Source organism: Mya arenaria, chromosome 9, assembly GCF_026914265.1.
Source record: "Mya arenaria isolate MELC-2E11 chromosome 9, ASM2691426v1".
Lineage (NCBI taxonomy): Eukaryota > Metazoa > Mollusca > Bivalvia > Myida > Myidae > Mya > Mya arenaria.
The window spans coordinates 63,935,530-63,961,633 of NC_069130.1; the positions used below are offsets into that span (position 1 = coordinate 63,935,530).

The 26,104-nt window shown below is 35.7% G+C and overlaps 2 protein-coding genes and 1 long non-coding RNA gene across 3 annotated transcripts; all 3 read left to right on the forward strand.

Moving 5' to 3' along the window:
• The first annotated feature begins 7,746 nt into the window (after window positions 1-7,746).
• On the forward strand, window positions 7,747-10,602 carry LOC128246267 (uncharacterized). Its single transcript, XM_052964458.1, has one exon. It carries the CDS (start codon window positions 7,747-7,749, stop codon window positions 10,600-10,602), a length of 2,856 nt encoding a protein of 951 aa, XP_052820418.1.
• Window positions 10,603-15,036: 4,434 nt separating this feature from the next.
• On the forward strand, window positions 15,037-18,297 carry LOC128246491 (uncharacterized). The gene is made up of 3 exons (XR_008263261.1): window positions 15,037-15,147; window positions 17,028-17,155; window positions 18,259-18,297. It is a non-coding gene; the product is annotated as an uncharacterized LOC128246491 (long non-coding RNA).
• A 2,747-nt stretch (window positions 18,298-21,044) lies between these two features.
• On the forward strand, window positions 21,045-25,132 carry LOC128246490 (uncharacterized). Its single transcript, XM_052964717.1, has 4 exons — window positions 21,045-21,686; window positions 22,964-23,741; window positions 23,945-24,101; window positions 24,853-25,132. Exons 1-4 carry the CDS (start codon window positions 21,180-21,182, stop codon window positions 25,067-25,069), a joined length of 1,659 nt encoding a protein of 552 aa, XP_052820677.1. The 5' UTR covers window positions 21,045-21,179; the 3' UTR covers window positions 25,070-25,132.
• Window positions 25,133-26,104: the final 972 nt, after the last annotated feature.

Genomic DNA, 26,104 nt, shown 5'->3' on the forward strand with positions numbered 1-26,104 from the left:
TGATGCTGAGATTTGTAGTATTAATTGTTCATAATTTGAATAAATGCTGCAACTTTGTCAGCTCAACAATTTCCGTACAGGGTCCCGTTTCAAAAAATATTTCAAAACAAATTGAAATTTTCTTGGTCGTCATATGTTCGTCGTTTTGTTAATTATATATATAAAGATGATAAGATGATTGAAGATTCCAACGAAGATCCCTTATTGAAACGGTCCATTTGAGTTCCGTAAAAGTTGAAATTTAAAATAATGAACCGTGTGTGTAAATTCTTATCATTGAAATTGTAGAACAATATACTTGAATGTGAACTTCTTACTTTCTAAATAGTTCAAAGTTTCTGATGAACATATTGTGTAATAGTCCTTTTCCATATCAATAATACAATGAAAACTATCGGGTCAATCACCGTAGTCAAACATTCAAATATAAACCATGTTCAAAACTTGTTTTGCGACTTATGAAAAACGTGGTTGAATATATGAAATCAAATTCCGTAACATATTAAAATAGTGAAGTACTGAAACACCTAATTTATAGCTGGCTAGCAATGATATAAAGAGAAAAAAATAATCTGACCTCAAATTTCAACATTGTCAATAACAAGAAAACTAGCCAATAATGTGAACTGTGATAATCACTATTCAAATGTTTACTATTCCTACTGCGGTAGTTGATTCTTTAGTGCCATAACTAAAAATGTAACTTTTTGGTGTCGTCAAACCTGGATTTAAGCGGAACCAAAATATCTGGAACTACGTATATGAAGCTGAATGTACCCTTTTATAGTAAACTTATCAATCTCTTAGTTTAAGCTTAAAGAAATGCAAAGCAATTGCCGTGAAGTTTCCAAAATTGCAACGAAGATGTAGAAATCCCCTGTACGGCCAAAAGAATGTCATCGTTTGTGGGAAATGCATCATTAAAACATCAAATCAGGTAATAAAATGTCCAAGGACACATTGATTTTAATATACATTTGAATATATAATATATTTTAAACAGAACTTTAAGTTTTAAGTAGCATTTTGTTCCTGGGAATAAGAGCATGGTTTTGTAATGAGTTGGTAAAGAAAATTGTGTTTTTACTATAACTTCAGTTCAGAATAATATTCCTAACAGGAGGATCTTAATCTGTCATGTAAGTCAAAGGTCTACATGTCTACAGACTTTTAAATGACCAACAACAAAAGAGAAGGACTTAGAGTAGGAGGATTGTTTTGAAAAATTAGGGATATTAAAACCATAAAGAAGGGCTCTTTACTTACTTTATTGCATGCACATAAATGACTTTTAAACCTATTCATCAATTGTGATGTACATGTAGTTATCTTTGCTAAGAAACCAGTGCTTAAAGAGGGATTCGGACACAGGATGAGCATATGAAACTAAAATGGGTGTCTGTCTTGTTAACATGCACCCATGCACTCATTCTCATCCTAGAACCCCTCTTTCAGCACTGGAGTCCTACTGCATTTAACTTATCCTACGAAATGAATAGAAAGGGGTTCTTCTTAAAATCAATATTTTAATTATTCCAATCAATGCACTTAGTTAAAACTTTTCTAATATTTCTCAAAATATTTTTACAAAAAATAAAGGATAGTAGAGTTGTTTGAAGAAAAAGTGGGGAAAAGTATAGCTTAACAAGAGTAGAAGGGTCCGCTTGAAAGTTCTTGGTTCTTATAGTTTTTGCTGACTTTATATAAAACAGTAATGTACAAAGACATTGTTGTTCCTATGATTCGGTCAATCCCTACCTACTGGCAGCCATTCAAATCTCTGCAAGGCCACTGTCACAATAAACCGTTAAATAGACGGGGTCAAAGTGGGTAGTAGTATCCCCACCCCCACCATCCCACAACTCTAATATTTAACTTTTTATGTTGATATCGGTTAGGAACAATAATTAGAATACCATAAATAATCAAATGCTCTTAAAAATTGCGCCCCAAAGTTTCGCCTATTTACTGTAGCAGAGGTCGGTTCATACCAATAGCATACACCAACTTCACATATAAAAAGCTATTTATAGTATAGTTATCATGCGGACACACGATACAACTTATTATATATAATCTCATCTTTTCATAATATAATCATAGAAATCATAATTTGCATATTTTGTACCCTCCTGGCTGGTTTGTTTGCAATGAACATGGACATCTAATAAATACTCAAACTACTCAACCTCGGTCATTGCACATGTATAATTGTAACAAACTTGGATTGTCTCTGTTCTAATTATAGCCCTTGAACCAAGGAGCATACAACACTTTCTATTCTTGTTTCCAAGATTTCATTTTTTGAAACGGAAGTGATGGGGTACGCGTATTACGAAGCTGCAACGGTTCAATTAAGTGTTAAGTCTGAGCTGCAAGATGACGGTGAACAGATAAAAGAAAATAGGTACTTTGAAACCTCTTTTCGCCAGGTAAGTAGTAAAAATGATATATTTCTAAACAATTTGTACACGCATTCCTATCAACAATCTCCATGTTGCCCTCAGCTTTTTATGTCAAGCTATTACGAAACGGATTCAAAAGTTAATATAGGAAATTCTTCGACAAGTCTTATGTCTATAAATGCGGGAAGCGAGAATTGATAGTTTAAAGATCACTTTAGCTTAGAATACATACGTTCTTTGCAGTTGTTGCTCCTTCAACATTTTCCAATTGTAGTATTTATTTTTTATGACGCTTACTTTGCTGTACAAAAGCCTTAATGTTAAAAAATGTGGGTTTAGCCACCTTAATATGCAACTGTTGAGAGTGTATGCACGTTCGTGAATTAAAGATGGATGCAATTTGACAAATGAGCAAATAGTTCATCTTTGCGACAAATAAGTGATAACAACAATTCTGAAACAAGTTGATACCAGTGCAAATTTATTACCCTCGTTGACACTATAATACGCGATGGTGTATTTTTTAGCTCTTGTGCTGTGGGGAACACAATTCAAAACGATTAACGCTTTTGGGGAGCAATTTAAGCAATGGAAGTATAACATGGCTGGTATAAGAGTCTTCGTTCATTATCATCAGTGATCACTGTTCGCGTACTTCCTAGCCAAAAAGGAACACCCATCTACAACATCGCTAAAATATTCCACATGACGCACGCGCACGGGACAGAGTTAGCGGGGCAAATTTGAACATGTAAATGCGCTTGAGACTTTCTAGTGCTTTAAATGCAGTCAAATATTCATGACGCCTGTAAATAATAAAGATAAATACGTATATCTTTTAAGATGTTTCCTACCGAAGCTACAAGAGAACAACGATGCTCCTTTATAGGGGTGTTTCCAATTATCCCTCGAAATATTACGTGTTTTTGAATCACAAAGACTAAAATATTCGTCAATACCTCCCAATCAGCTTTATTTTCGTATGTTTTATTTAAAATTTAGACTGGTTTATTTGGTAATTTCTAAATTACTGAGATAATACTCGCCGTCATTGAAAATGCCAAAGTGTTGACAGGTAAGTATTTGATTTAGTTCCAACGCTTTATTAACACAAATAGTCACTCTTTCCTTAAAATCGAGAGCCAAGCTCTTTGCGAGTTTGTCTGAAATAACACATTCATGTGAAACAATGGTCGAGCACGTATTAGTAAAAAAAGTACGTGTCGTTATTTACTTGTTATTTATAATGCTCGCAATTATGCAATAATATGACGAAGATGTTTATAATAGCCTGAAGGCAGGAGGCTAGAAGGTCATTATGGGGTCTTCGGTTCCATCTAAAGCTAATTGCACTGTTACTCTGCTTTTATGTTACCTTGTATAGATTTGTTGCAAACTTGGTAGATATGAATAAAGATATGTGGGGCTAGGTGAATATAGTCAGGGTAGCATTGATAAAGGATTGAAGGCTTAACTTCAAATGACTTAAATCGGAACAAAAATCTCCAATGGCAATGCATATATTTTATTTAATATGTCCTTATCTATGTTTGTTTTACGAAGTACATCAGGTCTTCGAAAATCATAATAACTCTTTTAAAATCATTCACAATTATAGCTACTACATGCATTGTATTCATTCTTTTCGATGTTTCTTAAATATCAAACTTTGAATCAAATAATCATTTAGGAATTTATTCTGTGTTTCCTAAATAAGTCTTATTTTTTGCAAAATTGTTACTTTTTCGTTTAAACATATGTACACATTTTTCCAAAATCTTTTATTTAAAGCCAACGTACCAATATGAAACTATGTGTCTTTTTTGCAATAAATCAAACTCTGTGGCGGTGTTTTTATTTTAGCCACATTAGAGTTTTGGTCTTAACTTTATGAAAGACCACAAACACAATTTTTCACTGTTTCTTTCTTTATTTATACAGTTTTAACAATTTTAATTCCAGTAACAATTCACAGTAAATGTCCTAAATAGTGAATAGTAAGTAATGAATTTATTTCCAGATGTTAACACTTTCTAACTATTATAATCCAACAATTTGTCATATATCCAATTTATAATTGATAGTCCGATGTTATAAACCTTTATAAATTCTTTTTATTTAACTCCTTTTAAATCACTTGTAATTCTTTTTAATTATAATTCCTTTTAATTCACTTTTTAACTCTTTTTTATTCTAACTTTTTTTCAACTCTTTCCTAAACGCCCAACAAAGGCCTTTTATACTATTATTTACCGCCAAAACAAACATGAAGTGCACGAGTATTGTGAGTAGCACGAATTCCTGTGATATTCGTGCGACTCCGCCGGAGCAATGACGCCGTTGAATAACACCGGTAGACTCATAGCGATTAGTTACAAGGTCAACGGTGCAAATGAAAGAATGTTATACTTAAACGATTAAACTGTAATATTGTAAAAAAGCTTAAGGTAATACAAATTAAAGTTTAAACAAATGATAACCATATAACATCTGTATAACATAAGAATCAATCTCAAAAGAATTGTATATTTAACTAACTCATATTAGAATAAAAGTATGTTATTTCGCGATGTTCGCGACACTCCCGACGCAACAATAATTAATAATAATTAATATTTTATACACACACAAAATTAGTTAACTTTGGCATGGAATTATTAACCATAAATGCATTTTTATGACAGTTTAACAAATAACAAGTAATACGTTACACTGTTAACAAGGCGTATTAATAATATTTATAATGAAATTAATACGAATACAGTTCATATTTCAACATATTTTTTTTTTTTCAAAAATCAAGAATCTTCGCGAAGGCGACCTTCCCCTCATTAAAGTTAATCTGTACGTCTCTGATTAAAGTTAACACATTGTTTGAATTTTTTCCCTGGCCGTTTTCGAAGCTTCACGTACAGGACGTTGTTGACGAGTAGATTGAGCACTTAAGTCTTTATCTCCAGACAACGTTGCGCATTTGTCACTGTCATTTGTCTGGCTACTAGAATATTCAACCGGAAACAGCAAGTTGATAGGTCTGTTCATAACACTTCCGGTGGACGTACGAAGCGCACATGAACGTACTAATCCATCACGGCTTAAACGCAACTGCAATATTTTTCCAAGTTTCCATTGTCCTCGCGGTAAATCTTCCTTTATTAGTACTATGTCTCCAACATTTGGAGACTGATGGGATTGCACTCTTTGACACTTTAACTTGTTTTGGGTCCTTTCTCTTAAACTTAAGAGGTATTCATTTCTCAAAATATTCCAAAATGCGTTAAGAAGTTTTTCACCCTTTTTCCACAACACTAACAACTTGTCCTTATTAGTGTAATGAACTTTATAATCCGGGTCACTTAAGATATCACTTTCTGGTATCCCAGTTTTGGGGTTTAAACATAGGAAATGTCTTGGAGTTATTGTCACTGAGGAATTTAGGTCATCTCCTATGTACGTCAACGGCCGGGAATTAACTATAGCTTCGGCCTCTTTTAACATGGTTTGTAGTTGATCTTCTGTCAATATTTTTCTACCAACCGACTTCCTCAGAGCTCTTTTTACCAGCCCAACTAATCGCTCATAGAAACCTCCCATCCATGGTGCCCTCTCAACTATGAAATTCCATTTTATTCCTTCATTTGATGAGAAATTTTGCACGTCTTTGCTTTTAATTACATTCGACCACACTAGCTTGATTGTATCACTTGATAATTTGAATTGTTTAGCATTGTCACTAATTATTTCGGATGGTGTTCCCCGTATGGCTATAAATCGCCTTAAACACATAAGGAATGAACTTGCAGACATGTCATGAACCATTTCCAAGTGCACTGCTCGTGTAACCATGCACGTATAAAGACATACCCATACTTTTTTGACGCCGCTAGAATCCTTTGAGTACAAAGGTCCCAAGTAATCCAACCCTGTTTTGGAGAAGGGTGCGCTTTCAGTAATCCTTGCTCGCGGTAACGGAGCCATCGGTGGTAATTGGTATGGACCGCCCTCTACACGACGGCAAACTAAACACAATTTCAATACCCTTCTCACAGTTGCCCTTCCATGGGGTATCCAAAACTTATGTCTTATCTCACTTAATGTTTGGGACACGCCTGTATGCATCATTCGTGAGTGATACTTTTCAATCACTAAATCCGTAAATCTGGACTTGCTAGGTAGTAAAATAGGATGTCTTTCTGCTTCGCTAAGCTCTGCTTGATCAAGTCTTCCATGGCACCTAAGTATACCAAAGTGCCGGAACCCGGGACTATTAACCGGACATAATGAATAAGTGTGCAGGTGGAATAATAAGTAATAAAATGTAATTTGAGTGCAAATAAGATGGATTAAAATTGTGTAGTGATGAAGTTATGCAGCTGGAATTTTCAGTGCTAAGCGAATTAGACATTAATAAGTTTGTCAGTGAATCAGGAATAAAGCAATAAGGAAATAAATTAAACAAAATGGCTGGGATTTCGTATTTAAAGGGAGTTAGAACGAGGTACAGAAATACCTTAGAGACCGAAATTGACAAAAGTGTTTTGTTAATAAAGTGTAACTTAGATACAAGTAACATAGATGATGTGCTTTCGAAGACAAGTAAGTGTTTAGAGAAACTAAAAACCTATTCAGAAAAGTTAGAAATTCAATCTGGAAAATTAGCAAGTGCTCTTGATGATAGTGAAACAGAGTTCGTCAGTGCAATTATTGATGAGGACTGTAGCCTGTGTGATTAAGCCATATCGGCTTTACTCGATTTGAAAGAGTATAAGGCTAAACTTATTTCTAAGAAAGAACAGGGTGTGGATATTAAGAAAGAAAAGGATGAATTAAGTCCGTTTGTACAGTTACAGCATGAACTTCAAAATATTGCTCATGCTCAAGTTAAACAACAACAAGAGTTTCTTGAACTACAAAAAAAAAGAACAAAAAGAGTCCCAAAAGAAAGCGTCAACTTCAGTTAGACTCCCAAAATTTGAGATGATTTCCTTCGGTGGTGATAGATTACGTTGGATAGAATTTTGGGATTCGTACGAATGTACAGTGCATAAGAATGATCAATTATCAAAAGTGGATAAATTTAATTATCTCAAGGTGCTAGGTGCGAGGTGCTATAACCGGATTAGCGTTATCAAACGAGAACTATGAAGTAGCGATTGAAGTACTGAAAGAAAGATTCGGTAAGACTCAACAAGTGATTGACTTACATTACAATAAATTGATAAATTTACACAGTGCAAATAACAATGTTCCCAGTTTAAGGAATTTCTTGGATAATGTTGAGCGTCATCTAAGGAGCCTTGAGGTTCTAGAACAGAACATAAATCAGGACGTATTCATATCGATGATACGAGCAAAACTTCCTGAAGATGTGCTTCTTCAATTAGAAATGTTAAATGGTGCTGAAAGAAAATGGACAATAACTACATTGAGGAATAGACTGAGGGAATATATAGCTGCACGAGAAAAGTCAGACAAACGGCAGTTTGATACAAAACCAAAGATACCACAAAATAAATCGCTGTATCGTGGTTCGGAGAGTGATCGAATACCAAATAAATCAAACTATGGTTATAAAGCAATAAGTTCGGCTGAGGCTTTGGTTGCAAATACAAAGAAACTAACGCCGCAGCAATCAAAACCAAGTAAAGATTACTCGGAAATGTGTAGATACTGCGCAAAACATCACTGGAGTGACGAGTGTCTCCAGTACCGGACACTCAGTGCGCGTAAACAAGTGCTTAAGGAGAGTTGTTTTAGATGCTTAAAGGTTGGACATAAAACAGCAGAGTGTAAGAAGAAAAAAGTGTGTGTCTATTGTGGAGAGAGAAACAGCCACCATAGAAGTCTATGTCCAAAGCGCTTCAAGAGTTCTGAATCTAGTGTTCATTTAACGGAAGAGTTGCCAATGACACAAAAAGGTGATATTCCAGAGGAAAACGTTCTTTTCTCTTCAGGAGAAATGGTACTAATGCAAACGGCGAAAACGGAAGTTAAAGGTGCAAAAAGTGACAGACACAGAGTCGTGAGAATGCTCTTAGACTGTGGTTCTCAGAGGTCATATGTTTCGGAGGCTTTAGCTCGAAAATTAAACCTAAAACAAGAAGGAAAAGAGGAAATCAATGTTATGACGTTTGGTAGTGATAAATCCAAAGTTGTGAAAACAAAGATATCTACAATGGAACTTAAGTTAAAAACGGGTGATTATATGACAATATCGGTGAATATTGTGCCTGTGATCAGTGGAAATATTCAAAGGCAACCCATGAAAGGGCTATCCGAAAATGCCAATCATTTGTTAAAATCAGTGGATTTGGCAGATGACATTGCCGAAGATAGTGAATTGTGCCAAATTGATCTACTCATCGGTAATGATTACTACTTGGACATTGTGCTTAGTCAAAAACTTGAAGTTCAACCAGGATTATATTTACTTAGTTCCAAATTTGGTTGGATACTTACCGGACGTACACAGGAAGGTGTCCATGACAGAAATGACGTCAACATGTTAATTATGACGTATGGTACAAAGTTTAATGAAATCACCGCATTCGTTTCCACCGATGATTGTTTACCGAAAGTGCCAGATTTAGAAGATTTCTGGAAAATCGAATCCATCGGAATCAATGATTGTCCAACGCTTTCTAGTGACGAAAAAGCAATGTCAGCATTTAAAAATACGCTTCAATTCTCTGATGGACGTTATCAAGTTAAATGGCCCTGGAAGGACGAATCACAAGATCTACCAGTAAATCGCCAACTAGCTATGGGACGACTGCGTTCGACAATTGCTCGAATGAAAGATAAACCGGAGTTAATGATAAAGTACGACAGTGTGATACAGGACCAACTGACCAAAGGTATCATCGAAAAGGTCAACGCAAGGACTGGTAAAATGATACATTACTTACCTCACCACGCAGTGATTACTCCGTTGAAAACAACCACGAAATTGAGAGTGGTCTACGATGCGTCGGCAACATCTAGATCCTGTGACAAGAGTTTGAACGAGTCCCTTTATAGGGGTCCTGTCATGCTTCATTACCTGTGCGGAATGTTGTTACGGTTTCGTGTTCACAACATTGCAGTTGTCGCCGACATAGAAAAGGCGTTTCTCCAAATAGGATTGCAACCAAGTGATCGTGATGTGACGCGTTTTTTATGGATTAAAGATTGTGACAAGCCTGTAGTTAACAAAGATACGATCGAAGAATATCGCTTCTGTCGTGTCCCTTTCGGAGTTATATCGAGTCCGTTCCTTCTAGGTGCTACCATAGAATCTCATTTGGACTCGTACGAGTGCGAATTGTCTGAGAAAATTAAGAGTGATATATACGTAGACAATCTAGTAACAGGAGCAAGAAACATCACAGAAGCAATTGAGCTTTACAGCGGTACAAAGCAAATGTTCAATGAAGCCTCAATGAACATAAGGGAATGGATATCTAATAGTGTTGAAGTGAACACTGTTATTCGGGAATCCGATCGAGCTACTAAAGGTTTAATGAAGGTTCTTGGACACATCTGGGATACAAGCAGTGACACTTTTGGATTAAAGTCATCTACAGTGCTTGAAAAAGGTGTACAGACCGAAACAAAACGTACTGTTTTAAAGTCAGTGGCGTCAGTGTTTGACCCCCTAGGACTTAATTCACCAGTTGTGCTACAAGGTAAATTGCTTATGCAAAGTTTGTGGAAAAAGCAAGTTAAATGGGACAGTGAGCTCGACGATGAAGACAAATGTTTGTGGGATGATATAAAGGCAAACTTGAAAAAGATATGTGAGTTCCAGATTCCAAGATGTGTGACATTAATTGCCAAAGATAGTGTGAGTGAAACCAGCATTGTGTGTTTTTGTGATGCCTCTGCGAAGGCATACTCTTGTGTGATTTACCTACAGCAAGAAACCAAAGGTGATTCAAAGGTAGAATTAGTGTTTGCAAAAACAAGATTGGCTTCAATAAAGGAATTAACAATTCCAAAACTTGAACTTATGGCGTTTGTAGTTGGTGTAAGGTGTGTGCAATTTGTGAAGGAACAACTTAGAATGAATATTGACAATGAGTGTCTATATACAGATTCAAAGTGTGTTTTACAATGGATTAAGGCAAAGACGGAAAAGTCAGTATTCGTCAGAAATAGAGTGGCCGAAATACAACACCATGAAGATATTACGTTTCAGTACGTACCAACAAATTAAAACCCAGCTGATATTGCAACCCGTGGGATAAGTGTAGACAAATTGAGAGCAAATAATTTGTGGTGGCATGGTCCACAATGGTTAAAAGGCCCATCGGTGCATCGAAATAAACAAAGATCAAGTGAAGTAGTAAGTGAAGCAAACAAAAACAATGAACAAGAAAGTGACACAAAGAATGATCAAGAAAGTGAAACTGAGAACGAACAAAAGAGTGAAATGGAGTTAGTGAGTTGTCCAAAGAAGAAATTTGATTGTGAAAAACCGTGCGTGTCACATGTCATAGATATAGAACGATTTTCATCCGCAACTAAACTGATACGTGTGACAGCGTACGTTCTTCGTTTTGTCAAAATACTTCGTAAGAAGACGAGGAAATCAGAGCTCGACGGATTAAATAGTTATGACTTGAACGAAGCAGAGTTATTGTGGTTGAAATATACCCAAAGAAAACACTTTGGTGACGTCATAAGTGACATTGCAAACAAAAAACCAAGTAACATACAACGTCAACTTGGTTTATATTTAGACGAGATTGGCCTCCTTCGTTGCAAAGGACGATTGGAGAATTCAAATATCAGCTTCGGCTCGAGATATCCAGTGTTGATACCTAAAAAGGACAGATTCACGGAGCTTCTGATTGAACGGTCGCACAAAGATCTGTTACACAGTGGTATATCACAAACACTTAGTAAAGTTCGACAAAGATTTTGGATACCACAAGGACGAGCAAGTGTGAGATATGTTCTAAATAAGTGTTACGTTTGTCGACGAATAGAGGGTGGTCCCTACAAAATGCCAGAAATGCCACCCCTGCCGAAGTCACGTGTTAATGAAAACCCACCATTTTCTCAAACAGGGTTAGACTACTTCGGTCCTTTGTTCATAAAAACACACAGTGGTTCGCAAAAAGTATGGTTTGTCTGTTCACATGTCTAGTTACGCGAGCGGTACATCTAGAATTGGTGCAGAATATGACAACAGAGGAGTTTTTAATGGCATTTAGGCGGTTTATTTCACAGAAAGGCGTACCGACAAACATAATAAGTGACAACGCGCTCCAGTTCAAATCAGCAAACAAGACTTTAGAGAACGTGTTAAAAGGAGTGTTGAAATCGGAGGATGTGCAAAGCTATATGTCCAATAAAGGCATTCGTTGGTCGTTCATAGTTGAACTTGCGCCATGGATGGGCGGTTTTTATGAGCGACTTGGTGGATTAGTAAAACGAACACTCCGAAAAACACTCGGACGCAAATTGTTGACTAGCGTACAATTGCAAACGTTATTGAAGGAGATAGAAGCAGTTATAAACTCTCGTCCTTTAGTATACGTTGGTGAAGACATTAACTCAAGCATCACGATAACACCATCTCACTTTATTTCACCAAACATGAAATTTAGTGTTCCAAACATAGAGTACAATGAAGACAGTAACTACAGTCCCAAAAATAAAAAGTGCTAACGACCTTTTGAATATTTGGAAAAAGGGACAAAAACTGTTGTGCGCGTTTTGGAAACTTTGGCGGGATGATTATTTATTAAGTCTTAGGGAGCGAACTCAATATAAATTAAAAGGCAAACGCATTCAGTCTCAAAAGTCTCCAAACATAAATGATGTTGTCCTGGTCAAGGATGATTTACCACGTGGTTGTTGGAGATTGGGAAAAGTGAAATCTTTAGTGAAAAGCTCGGATGGAAATATACGATCGGCAAAACTTCAGTTGCCATCAGGTAGAGTTGTTGGACGTGCACTTAACTTAGTATACCCCCTTGAGGTTTCCGATCAAAATACGCAAACTAGTGACAGTTCTATGCCTTGTAACTAATCGCTATGAGACTACCTGTGATATTCGTGCGACTCCGCCGGAGCAATGACGCCGTTGAATAACACCGGTAGTCTCATAGCGATTAGTTACAAAGTCAACGGTGCAAATGAAAGAATGTTATACTTAAACGATTAAACTGTAATATTGTAAAAAAGCTTAAGGTAATACAAATTAAAGTTTAAACAAATGATAACCATATAACATCTGTATAACATAAGAATCAATCTCAAAAGTATTGTATATTTAACTAACTCATATTAGAATAAAAGTATGTTATTTCGCGATGTTCGCGACAAACTCATCTGTGAGAAAAGTGTATGCTCGGTGACATAAATTACACCCTTAAAGCATAAAACTGTAAAGTAAATCTAACCATAAACATATCTCAAATGTATTACTTTTACTTTGAAAATAACATCAAAGCCTCCTTCATTAATGTACGCTAACCGTAAACTCATTAATTATAATACTTTATAAAACAAACTTATGACTAGATTTTCTTTTTAGTATCCACATTAAAACGCTAAAAACTTTTTTCCCAAAAATGCCGTTATTAGTGACATATATTCAACTCTATAAATTTATTTGAGAACAGGGCTAAAGCCGTTGCAGATATAGGTACCTCTGCAGTAGACAGACGACGCATACATGGCGGCCACTTTTGAGCTAAGTACTGCACCTGCACCCGCACCGAACTAGATCACGTGACGGTTGCAGATTTCCGCCGGATTGTCACACTGAAAGTTACTCAGCAGATGTTATTCGTTCCATATCTGTGGAAAAAGTTAAAAATAGTCATAAGCAATGTTCTGTAAAAGAAAGAATACTCTTTATAAGGAAATCATATCGTTATTCTGTCTCAATTCAGCAACACAATCATATTCACTGCATTGAATTAACTATAATACAAAGCTAATAAGGGGGTCGGGATCAAGAGTTTCAATAAGATTATCTAAAGCATGTCAAAAAAATAGTTAAAAATAGATTTTAAATTTTGTTCTTGATCAAGATTCAAGATTCAAGATTCGACTTATTTATTAAGTAACTTGAACACAAAGTGCCCCTCATTACATGATAGATATAATATATTCAATTAAACATATATTCAACGATCATAGGACCTATTTATTGAACAGAAATGACCCATATGTAAAGTTCTAACAAGGATTTTATGAACTGACACGTACGCTTCGTACACAACCTACTAAATTTGTATATAAAATAGTTTTCTTTAACAAATACTTGCATGATTATGGGTAATCGTTATGGTAAATACCTCCTTAAAGATCATTGTGAGCTTTACAGGGTCTTATATTGTCTCACAGTTATTTGAAAATCCTAAATATGTTGCCTCTAGCGTGTGTACAATGTTTGGCTGACTTTTTTGTGCCCTGCGATTTGACCTGATATGACCCATTATAACCCTGATCCGACCTGCTTTCACCTTAAATATCACGCTGAACTAGGTTCACAAATATCGTACAAGTTTTTGTATGATTAATCATTGTGATCTAGTCTTTTATCCCCATATGACACAACATCGTAGTCGTAAGAGGATATTTTAAACGAATATCATTGAGATAAGGGCCAGTAATTGTAGACTCTAGGAAAGCAACGGGGAGACGACAGATGATCTTCATCTAATTTCGTACTTATATAAGGTAAATGCATACTTTACTCCCGGTTAATCTTTGAAAGAGATTTTGTGGAAGGTAAATGAACAATGATTAAGGCTCTTGGAACACTTCCTATCATGGATGGATTTCCTAAACATGGCTATGAATCGGTGTACGAAATATCTAATTTATTTCTTTAGATTGTTAAAACGCTACCTGAAATGCCCATGATTTTTAAAGAAAGTTACCTTTTGTTATATCAACATCGATTTACAATTTGAAAAATATAAATCCGTTTCCTCAATAATGCAATACAGCGATTTGCCTCATTACAATGTAAATGGTGATAATTATTAAAATAATAATGTATGGTATAATGGAAGATTGTGACACTTTTACACCGAATGCAATATGTCAATTAAAACAACTTATTAACAAAATGTCAACATAAGTTTAGAGTGTATTTTAAATCGGTTACGTAATCATTAAAAATCATAATTGAATAGATTAAACAATTTGTATATAACATCAGTCTTAATCTTAGGGGGTTGTTGTCCTTCCAATATACCCACACAAATTGCGCCTCCTCTAACTCTTTAACCGCCACTGCTTTATTTTCATCTTTTTAACTTCTGTAAGCTATATCCAAAATGATGGGTTGACCACCGTTGTTTATCCCGTTTATACTACCAAGTGAACGATGCAAGATAACGTAGCCGATTCTGACGGCGCAAAATATGCACCAAAAACATATGTTAAAAACACAAAATACAAGTAAACCTAATTATCGATCAATTATCCAATATCACTGATTACATACAATACAGGATATAGGTAATGGAAAACAATGTTCTGACATGTTGTTAAGAATAAAACGTGAACATGTCGCGGTTATGCAAAGTCATGACATCCTTGATATGATTATATAAAAGACAGTGAGCGCAGGTTCAAAAACCAACACACATAATCTGTATCGCTTTCGAAGTACCGATCACTGTCAGTTAACGTCGAACTGCTCCACGCGTCGCAATGAACAAGCTACTGCTAACCCTGCTGATTGTCGGATGTCTGACATGTGCTATAATACCAGAGGCGGAAGCCCAAGGTAAGACTTTCAGCACCAAGTGATCATAACTGCGGCTTATTATCATTTTGCTTTGTTTGATTGTCGTTGTATTTTTTCCTTTTAAATGATAATATTCCAGCAAGCTCTTTTGTTAAAGATTTAGTACATGCACATTATTTCTTTGATTTAGGTCAATATGATCCATGTTCAAAACAAACAGTGCAATTTTATATTGCAAAAACATACAGACTCAAACAAGGTACAATATATTGTATATAATAATAATAATATGGACGGACGTATTATAAACAGTTTTACAAGTTATAAGTAATAAAGATTTATAACACAGAGTTATTTTAAATTACAATACAATTATACAGAATAAAAGAGGGAAACAGGTACACTCGGCTTTATGATATAATTAATATCAATCATGATTTTTAATCAGTTTAAACCAAGTGAAATTTCTCAGATGAAATACAAAACATCTGTATAAAAATAAAAACTATACTCAGGAATATATACTAAAATTTCGAATGATATACTTTAAAATGATTTACTATTTTTATGAATTATATAAGGCATATTACTATTATTCAAATGAATAATTTAAAGGAGTTCTACGATTATTTATTCAATGAAAAGGTGTATTCATATATATCTTTGAGGTAAGTCAAAATGAAAATGAAATCACATATGTTACACGTTATGACAATTTTCAGGCTTGTAAAGGAGGTCTGATTGAAATAATAAATAAATAGTTCCAAATCAATACACGTTTAAGAAAGCCAAGTTTAATACAGTGTCATTGCACGGTTATAACATTGTTTATTTCCATTGAGTTATAACATTTTCTTTAGTTTTAGTATAAACAAGTTAACCTCCGTTCTACTAAAAAATCAGAATGAAACATTCGTCTACAATTTTATTAATCAAAACGAACGGAAACTCTTGAACATCATTTACTTATTGCTATAATAACAATAAGTGTGACACACATTATTATTAACACAAAATTCAATACTGAACATGAATAAAGTATAACCTAAAACTTTAAATGGGAGTTGATTCGCATCCACCAGCCTAAAATCGAGAAAGAAAACACCAGGCCCCATTATCTCGAGTGTACTTAAGTTAAATCTGAATCTCAACTCATTTAACCATATACAAGTAAAGAATTACTCAAAATCTTGCGTGTTTTCATACTTTTTGAAGACATATCTTCTCATAGAATGTGTTATTAAAAGGCTGATACAAGGAAGTATAACTCATTACTTTTATCTTTGTTTTATTTTTAATTCAAAATATTATTTGAATTACTCTCGTTATATGTGGTAATTTTTTTATATAGACCATATACTTATATAGTTTGACATATAACATATCATAAATAATAATAATGAAATTCACTGGTGGTTATAATCCGGTCCCGATTGCCAACGGTCAGAGATTGTGTATGTAATATGTACAAACAAAAGTAAAACGCATTTAACAAGTAACAATTATCTGTGGAATCGGCCAACATTAAGTTATACTTTGGCAACATATTAACCAAAAGCCGCGGTATGTGTGTTAGAAAGGTTGTGTTTAAAGAGCGCATGATCCGTTGCATATTGTTTTTCAAGTCACTGCAATATCTACGAGTAGCCGTGAACTGGGACGGCTTGATAGGTGCCTAGTTAAAAAAATCTGGCTTGGAATTCACCGGTTGACCAGCCATGGTATATTGTTTACAAGCTAATTGCCGTTTAGGACTGTGCTAAAAAGTGGCTGATTTAGTTATGCATTGACTGATCAATATTCATCGATCTGAGACCTTACCGTTCAAAACAGAGTGTAATACTAGCCCAGGCTTGGGTTAGGGGAGATGACAACTTAAAGGAGGGTTAAACTAGTTCTCTTTTAAAATCTCGTTTCAGGAGGTTACTGGGGTGGTGGTAGCGGGTCTTGTCAATGCCGATACCGCTGCTACCACGGTGAGCGTTGGAGCGGTCGCTGCGGCTATAGAAGGGTGCGATGTTGCCGGAGATGGTATGGAGGCTACTAGGTGAGTGTACAAAGTACAAACTGACAAAGCACATTAAATGCTAGCAACAGATTTGCCCCATCAATGTTGGCAAAGATATTCTTGCGTTAAAATATAGCTTAATATACCTCAATGAATTTAGTTGCCTTACTCCTTTTCTTAATCGTTAGTGGTGATATGTGGCAGACAAAAAATAAAACTCATACGGTTCTCCGTACAATCGTAGCGTAGACAAGTCGTGGGAGATCGCAAGTAATTGTATTGCACCTTGAATCCTGGATGGACGTTTCGAGCCCGTACGTCTGACGTAACGCCCTGCGGGCCCCGCATATCCTCTTATTTTTGTTGCATATCATTTCCTCAATTCACCTAAAGCAATTAATTCAGCAAATAATATCTTTTGAAAAACAAGTTTTTAATACTCGACAGGTTTGGCAAATTTAACAAACTGAATTTAAGGGGGATCATCATAGACCTATTTTACGAACCTTATATGGCCAGCAATTTTTATTAAGCATAATTTGGTCCATTCACAGTTACGCGAATTTTGAAACTTCATGACGCCATGGTTATGACCAAAGTCATCAATGAACCGAGTCGGTTCAACCGACATTCATTTTGTTAACAAACTTAATGACATTCTGAATTGTAAATAACATAGACGTGTTACAGTTACACAGACGTCCCACAAACCGTCGTTTTATAAGATGTATGCCTTGTTCACGCATTTCACATATTTCCTCAATGTTTTCTCCTGCTCAATTGACATCCTTGACTAATTAACTCAATGTAAAATGGAAGAAAAGAACGTTGTCACGTGACCAATTGACCGTAGATAAAATTCACGTGGTCAACTGACCTTATAAAGTAATGTTTATTAGGCATCCGTTATCGGGTCGATTTATATGCAACTTGCAAGTGACAGGAAAAACATGTTTCAGACCGATAACGATTAAATATTATTAACTATTAAATCACAGTCTGATTCAGTACGAATTGTTTGAAATGTTTTAATATTTAAGCGTTTCAGTTCGCAATGTCATAGTTTTACGCAGTATGTTAAATGTTTTGAATGGTAATGCGTGTCATAATTATAAATAAGAATGTATATTTTAAACTTTCAGATCCAAACAACGAGCGTGCCGAGGGTCAGTGAAGCATAGATGAAATGTTTGAACAATAAAGAGTTCTAAAATAAAGCTTATAATCTATTTCTGATAGTCTTGAATGTTTCAAGTCCATAGCGAGTCTTGAGTACACTAAAGTTTGCGGTACCCCGGGACCTGCCATCACTAGTCCTTCTCATTGATCAAGGGTTTGATAATGATAAATCTTACTCGCATAGCATCATCACTCTGGTGTACGAGAACGTCACTAGTGTAAAGGTGCATTTGTACAGATCTTTCCTTACAATTCTCTAAACGTTTAACTTTTTGTACATTATGTGTACCCTCCCAGCTTGTGTATTTGCGATTAACATCGATATCTGACAAAAATAAAATATTCAACCTCGGTCATTGCATATGTATAATGTTTACAAACTTGGAATTCACTGTGCTAATTATAGCCCTTAAGCCAAGGAGCACACAACACTTTTAATTCTTATTTTACGCTTTTAATACTGAAGTGATGATGACTTAATGTGGGCTCTGAAATGATGAAATGATAACTGTAGGATTATTTGGCAACAATACATTGCTAGTGAAACTAGTATATTTTGTTCTGCTGTACTTATTTGACGGTTTTGGACCACTGAACATGAGTTGAGCAAATAGATTTCGTAACGCATGTAATATTTATTCTTCACAATATATAAGGAAACAATTACGATAGAAAATTAGATCGGTCTAAATTTGTGCATAAAAACATCTGTACAATGCCACTCCATGCGTGACTAGGTGTGGATGTGTGCCACAAAGAAAAGAAACAGTTTTTTTTATAAAACCAGTGTGTGTATACCACGTGATAAATTACGTCATATTAACAGCGTCGTAAATAAATGACATGTATACATTTATATGTTTTACCTTTTTTCTGCAATTAAATAGTATTTAGTTTCTTTTCTTCCATTAAACTTTTCATGAGTTTCCAACATTTGTTATTACTAGTATTGTAAACATGCTAATTGGTGACTAATTTACCAATCGGGCCAGTTGTTACCTGTTTTATATTTTACATATCCCAGTGGCCAGACATTGACGAAGACGTGTTTAGAGGAATAAGACTAATATAAGGACTAATAGTCACTGAACAAGAGTCGCAGACAACGGACAAAACAATGTAGAATGCAGACAGACCACATCATGTATCAAACTATCTTTGTTAATAGATAATGCTGCGGTCTAATGTTTACGTATATGTTAAACCCCACACTGGTCCCATCATTAACAAATAAGCCAACATATACTGCAGACAATAAAGTGGTTACTGATGACCTTTAAAGATACACTTTTACTCGCAAATAAGATTTACTACAATTAATACAATTGTTTTAATTTACCTAAAAGGATGAATAAATGTCGATGACAATGGTTCTTATGAAGGATATCGAGTTTAATTTGAAAGAAAGGTGCAGAAAACACGGTATTTTTACCTTATGATACGATAGAAGATGACAGTAAATATTTTAGCATTCACCAATCAATTAATATTGTTGCGTTTTCAGCTATTAAATACACGGTTAGAATCTTGTTAACAGTTATTGATATTTTCCATAAATGCATTATTAAGTAAGTAGTTAAAGGTTTATCTCTGAAATTTTATGTTTGATTATACATGTGTATGTAATGATTTTGAATAAGAGTGTCACTTTAAGTATTCATCGACCAGACATCACCAAACAATTGAATCCATGCGCAACAAGAATGCCAGCTCCTCAAATGTACGATACGTACATACATACAAAGAAAGCTATCCGACATAAAAAAACATTAAGGTTTAAAAATATGTGTTCGAACAGTCTTAAAATTATCTGTTGAAATTTTATCCAGCTGACCTGACTAAATGTAAAACAAAATTATTCCAATAATTTTCAAACACCACGTAATAAACAAGGCATGGTGGTCGCTGAATGAAGCGTTTAAACTTTTAAGATAAAATAGGTCACGGTTTTAAAAAGTTAAAAAAATTATCAGCAAGTTCACTGAACTTTAAATAGAACAAACGGATGATGTTTTGCTTATATGAGTTAATCAATTTCTGCCCGCGCCTAGTGGCTGCACTATCGCTTTAATTGTGTTTAAATGCAATAAGTGATATGAGTGATGGGAGTGACATCAATACGCAGTTAAATCCCTGTAAAATCCAGATATGAAAATATATATTTATGTGGAAACTACAGAAATACTTGAAGAAAGACACCTCTTTAAGAGATCCGCGTACGATACCCTTACTCTTTGCAAAGGTACTCTTGACCGCTTTAACGTGCTAGGTATAAAGCACTGATACACGGGATACAACTTTCCTGTGTTTAAAAAGCACTGGGAACATCATTTTCCCAGTACTAACCCTTGCTTAAATGATCTCATTTGCGGTCTTGTTTATTAGGCAAAGTACAACTTTGCAACATCTGTTTGTAATAAACAATTTAAGCAAATTGTGAAAAGGAAAACAACAACGGCATGTTTTAGCCTTTTTAAGGGTTTGCATATATTACGCCATATATTAACAAAAGTACGAGGGTTTTCCGGAAAGTTTTGAACTTTGTTTTGAGTATATTTACGGCGTCTTGTAATTCGGTCATTTTCTCGCTTCGTGTGTTTTTGTGGTGTATTTATTTCAAAATGTTATTATCAGTCACTCTAAATGACATGAACATTTGTCAGTATCTAGGGGCATTCACAATTTGAGCTAATTTTTAACTCCACGATAACGTCACCCTATATAAATGCACCGAAACTGTAATGTGAACGCTCAGTCGTTATATTATTGAGGTTTTACTTGAAAATATTCGGCTCATCATTTTTTTCGGAAAAGTATCTGTAAATATCATATAAAGAACTCGTAAGTAGCAAATTACCAATACCGCTGGTTGCTGGCTTCTAAAATGTGGAAATTTAAATACATCAAACCTTTGGCTTTACTGCTTCTGTTCGCAGTTGTAACACATGCTAGTGCTGCAAGTTCCGGTCAGTGCCGCACAAATGTACAAGACAACTTCTGCTGGCCAGGCCAAACATGCATGCCTACACACCAAGAAGGACTGGATTTTGCCGCTTCTCTTGACGGAGACATTATCACACCCACGGACGAAAGATACCCGAACGTCACAATTATGATAAACACGCGCGTAACGATGTTTCCTTACGTCGTCGTTATGGCAGAAAGTGTTGATGACGTCATCAAAACGGTAAAATTCGCGAACAAATTCAATGTCAAGCTTACGATACGTTCCTCTGGGCACGATTACATCGGTCGGTCAACGGGTGATGGCACTTTGCAGTTGAACCTTTGGAAAATGAGGGGTTTGGAAGTCAAACTTAACTCGACAAGAAACGCCGACGGGGAGTTGAAGGCTCAAAGCGGGAACTCCTGGATCCGCGTCTACACTGAGGTAAATGTGTGTCCGATCAACTTCAACTATTTGAGTATCAGCAATTTTATATTTCCACGTTGGATTTGTTTATGTATTACAATTTAATTTTACCGTCGGAATTATAATAACATATCCGGGGCTCCGATCAGACTGTCACTATACCAGTCATGTTACACTTTATTAGACCGCGTACTATTTTATTTACATGCAAAGCAAGAATGCAGAGTCACTTTTTAAGAAATATTGTCTCACCCCTCGCTATTTCCAATTGAAAAACAACAAATTCATTGAGAATATTTAAGAAAAATAAGACATGATATTTCGCTCTTACATTTTCGCATTCTTTGCTCAAAATCGATAAAACAAAAAGGCGTGATATTGATCTAGAACCTCACGTTTTTGTCATGAATATAAATTTAAAAATAAAAGATGAACAGAAGAAAGAACTAAAATCACGCATCTTTTTCACTCAATAAATTGATCGAACAAAAAAGTTGAGAATGTTACAAAGAAATCTTAAGTTTTTTCTTCAAATTTCAAGGGGCAAGCTACGAGACGAAGATGCCCCGACAGGTTTCGTACATTTTGCACTGACGTTTCTGTTACTTAATACCACATCAAAAGCGGATTCGGAACGTCAGTTTCGGCACTTTAAAGAGCTTCATTGGCGTTATATGAAGCTACGATTTACTTGGTCGCTTTTAGTAAAACCAATCCGTCCATGTATGGATGTTTTATGGGCGTATTTGTTCGCTTATTTATTAATCATTTCCTGGTGATTAACTTTAATCTTATTTATTTTACTATATATTTATCACTCTTATTCTGTGACGATGTTACGTAAGAGTGTTGACTTGGTATGTTGGAAACCCGAGAACCCGAAGGAAACCCACAAGTCCGGCATGGTGACTACAGACCAAACTCACATGCGCCAAGGCCGGCAATCGAACCCTGATCGCCTAGGTGAGAAACGAGTACGGTAACCACTGCGCTAACAGGACACCCAATCCTAGTGATACCTTATTGTTTATGCCGAATCGTTGAAAGACTCAATCTTGATGGATATCGATCGACATGCCATATATGTTGCACTTGATTTAAATTCACTCGTAAAAAAACGTAAAATCATGATCATTAAATGTATTTGAAACCGTTCATAACAATAATAACAACCGTAAGATTGTTTGTAACAGCGTTTCGCTTTGTTATCGTATAACTGACGGTTAATGTTATTCACTAAGTTAACCGTACAATTTACTGAAACTGATTTAACGATTTCACACTACTGTTGACAGCTAAACAAGGTTAACCGAACGATCATTGGCGGCTCCGCACACACCGTATCAATGGGTGGGTACACGCTGGGTGGTGGACATTCCCCAATCGGTCGAAAGTTTGGCCTCGCTATCGACAATCTCCTTGAGGTAGAAATGGTAACGGCCAATGGGTCCCTCGTGTATGCTACAGAAACAGAAGCCGTGTACGTCGACCCCGATACCGGAGCACGCACCGTCACTCAAGATGCCGATTTATTCTGGGCGCTCAGGGGCGGCGGAGGCGCAACGTTTGGGATTGTTACGGCGTTCACATACAAAATTCATAAGGACTCACGTATGGTAAAGCTTGCATGCATTTCTGCCATCAAAGACGGATATGGCAACGACGTGGGTAGGGCTTTCTTAAAGTCCTTTAACAACCTTCTCTCTTCGACATTAGCTCCAGAATGGGGAGGATATCAAGTGTTAACATCAGAAGGAAGTCCTGTTTACCACACTAAGGGAGGTGTTATTCTGTACCTGAATCACTTTGGCGAATGGGGATCACCTTCGTTTCACACTATTGATCCTTTCCTGAACAAATATCGAGCGCAGTGTCAGCTCACTAACATGGCGGACTTTTTGGACTACGAAAAAGACTCCAAAGACGCCCTTTACACGAACAACTACGTTTTTAACACCTTAATGCAACCTGGGGGATTTACTGACGCTTATTATGATTTCATTTACGATATGTTGCTAGGCAACCATTCTGGACTTCCCGTCGATATGGGATGTACCGGAGCACTGATAGGAGGTAAGATTATTTATTTATTTTTAATAAGGCTTGCTTCATTAAGTAGTGATCGAAGGAAGTTCACTGGTACAAAGTTTGTCTGGTAAATACTTTTTTAAACGTGTCCCCTGCATCTCAAAGTGGTAGCTTAATATTGCACAGGCTGCATAAGGTATGGAGAAACAAAACAAAACCTGAATCCATGTATAATATAAAATTCACAGGCCACATGAACGACGTACAACCGGATGCGACCGCCATGCACCCAGGCATGCGCACAGGGGTCATGAGCTTGACCTGTGGAGGAAGTTGGGATCCGAACAAGGCAGGGCTCCAACCGGAAGAGGATTATATTGCTAAATGGGCCGACCGCCTATTGACGTGAGTTATTAAATGTAACCAGTTTGAAAAGGATAAGTTATTAAATGCAACATGTTTGATTAGGATAAGTTATTAAATGCAACATGTTTGATTAGGATAAGTTATTAAATGCAACATGTTTGAATAGAATAAGTAATAAAATGCAACATGTTTAAATAGAACAAGCTATGGAATGCAACATGTTTTAATTTGTCAAGTTTTAAAATGCAACATGTTTGAATAAGATAAGTTATTAAATGCAATATTTTTGAATATGATAAAGTATAATAGTTTTAATAGGAAAACTTATGAAAACAACATCTTTAAATAGGATAAATTATGAGATGCAACATGTTTGAATACGGAAGGTTTCAAAGCGGACATTTATAATGACTTTTCATTTGTGACATTGTAATATGTTCTTATGTCTGTGGTGTGTTTTTACGGCCTGCAAATGGAGCAACATTAAGCTCCCCTGTGTGTTGTCAGTGCTAGAACGTCATTCGCCATAACTCGTAGGTCAGTGTCGGTTACAATCCAACCATCGTTATATACCGTTATTGCGTTACTAGCGAACATCTAAGTACGCCGATTGCCCGGTTAGTGACAACCGGAAAAGGCCGACTGAAATAACAGCAACTGTCGGAGACGATCGCCATATTTATTACGCTTCTTTCAGTGCAGCTACCACATAAGCCGAGTAATGTGATCTGTGTAAACCGACGTTTTCCGAGTTACGTGTATACATGAACTTTGCTTATTTGTTTTTAAGGTACGGACAGGGGACCTACTTTAACGAACCGTCGGAGCACCTTCCGAACTGGAAGACGGAATACTGGGGTGGACACTACGACCGGCTGCTATCTATCAAGCGTCAGTGGGACCCGGACCATGTTTTCACATGTTTGCACTGTGTGGGCTCCGACATGAGTCGCCCATTTACACAAACGAATCAACAGTCACCAATTATGGGCCCTATTGTGGGATAATAAGGCTGAGATTTGTAGTTTTAATTGTTCATAATTGGATTAAATAAATGCTGCAATTCCATCTGCTCAACAATTCCATCCGTACAGGGGCCCGTTTCAAAAAATATTTCAAATACAAATTGAAATTATCTTGGTCGTCATGAGTTCGTCGTTTTGTTACATTTGTGTTAATTGACATTAGTCAGTATGAAACATGAGCACATAGTTGAGGAAAACAAACGTGTTGTAATTTGGTTCGTTTATATATATATATATAGTGTATATATATATTATATTAAGATGATTGAAGATTCCAACGAAGATCCTTTATTGAAACGGTCCATTTGAGTTCCTTAAAAGTTTAACTTTAAAATAATGAAGTCGAGCATGTCAATTCTTATCATTGAAATTGTAGAAGTCTTTAGACTTAGTGCCAAAACTTAAAATGAATATTTCGGTGTCGTAAAAACTGGATTTAAGTGCAAACTAGAACTTGAACTACGCGCATGAAGCTAAATGTACCCTTTATAGTAAACATCAATTTGTTAGTTTAAAAGTAATGCAACGTTATTTGTACGCTTCAAGTGGGTGTAAGGTCTCCAAGATTGCATCGAAGATGTAGAAATCACCAGGTGACAGAGTAAAGCCGAAAGAACGTCATCGTGGGTGGGAAATAAATCATTAATACATTTTACCAAGTGATATTATGGCCAAGGGCACGTCGATTTATACATTTTATTTAAATATATAATACATTTTAAACAGAAAAGTTTGAAGTTCTAAGCATAACGTGCCTGGGATTTAGAGCATGTTTTTGTAATGTGCTGGTAAAAAAATTGTGTTGTTGTTTTTTACTATAACTTCCTAGAAAAAAAGTCTTCGAAAATTATTTCTTAGAGTAAGCAATTAATCTGTCAAGTAATTTAAAGTTCTAATATATTTTAATGACATTATCAGAAACAGTAATGTACAGAGACATGTTTCTTCCTATGATTTGGTCAATTCATACCTAATGGCAACCATTCAAATATCTGCTCTGTAAGACCACTGTTAAAA

Bases quoted from the DNA above. Each gene is read 5' to 3' on its own strand.
- LOC128246267 (XM_052964458.1), top strand. From the start codon at position 7,747: ATGATACGAGCAAAACTTCCTGAAGATGTGCTTCTTCAATTAGAAATG.
- LOC128246490 (XM_052964717.1), top strand. From the start codon at position 21,180: ATGTGGAAATTTAAATACATCAAACCTTTGGCTTTACTGCTTCTGTTC. The intron at 21,687-22,963 runs GTAAATGTGTGT...TACTGTTGACAG, and splicing joins GGATCCGCGTCTACACTGAG to CTAAACAAGGTTAACCGAAC. The intron at 24,102-24,852 runs GTGAGTTATTAA...TTTGTTTTTAAG, and splicing joins TGGGCCGACCGCCTATTGAC to GTACGGACAGGGGACCTACT.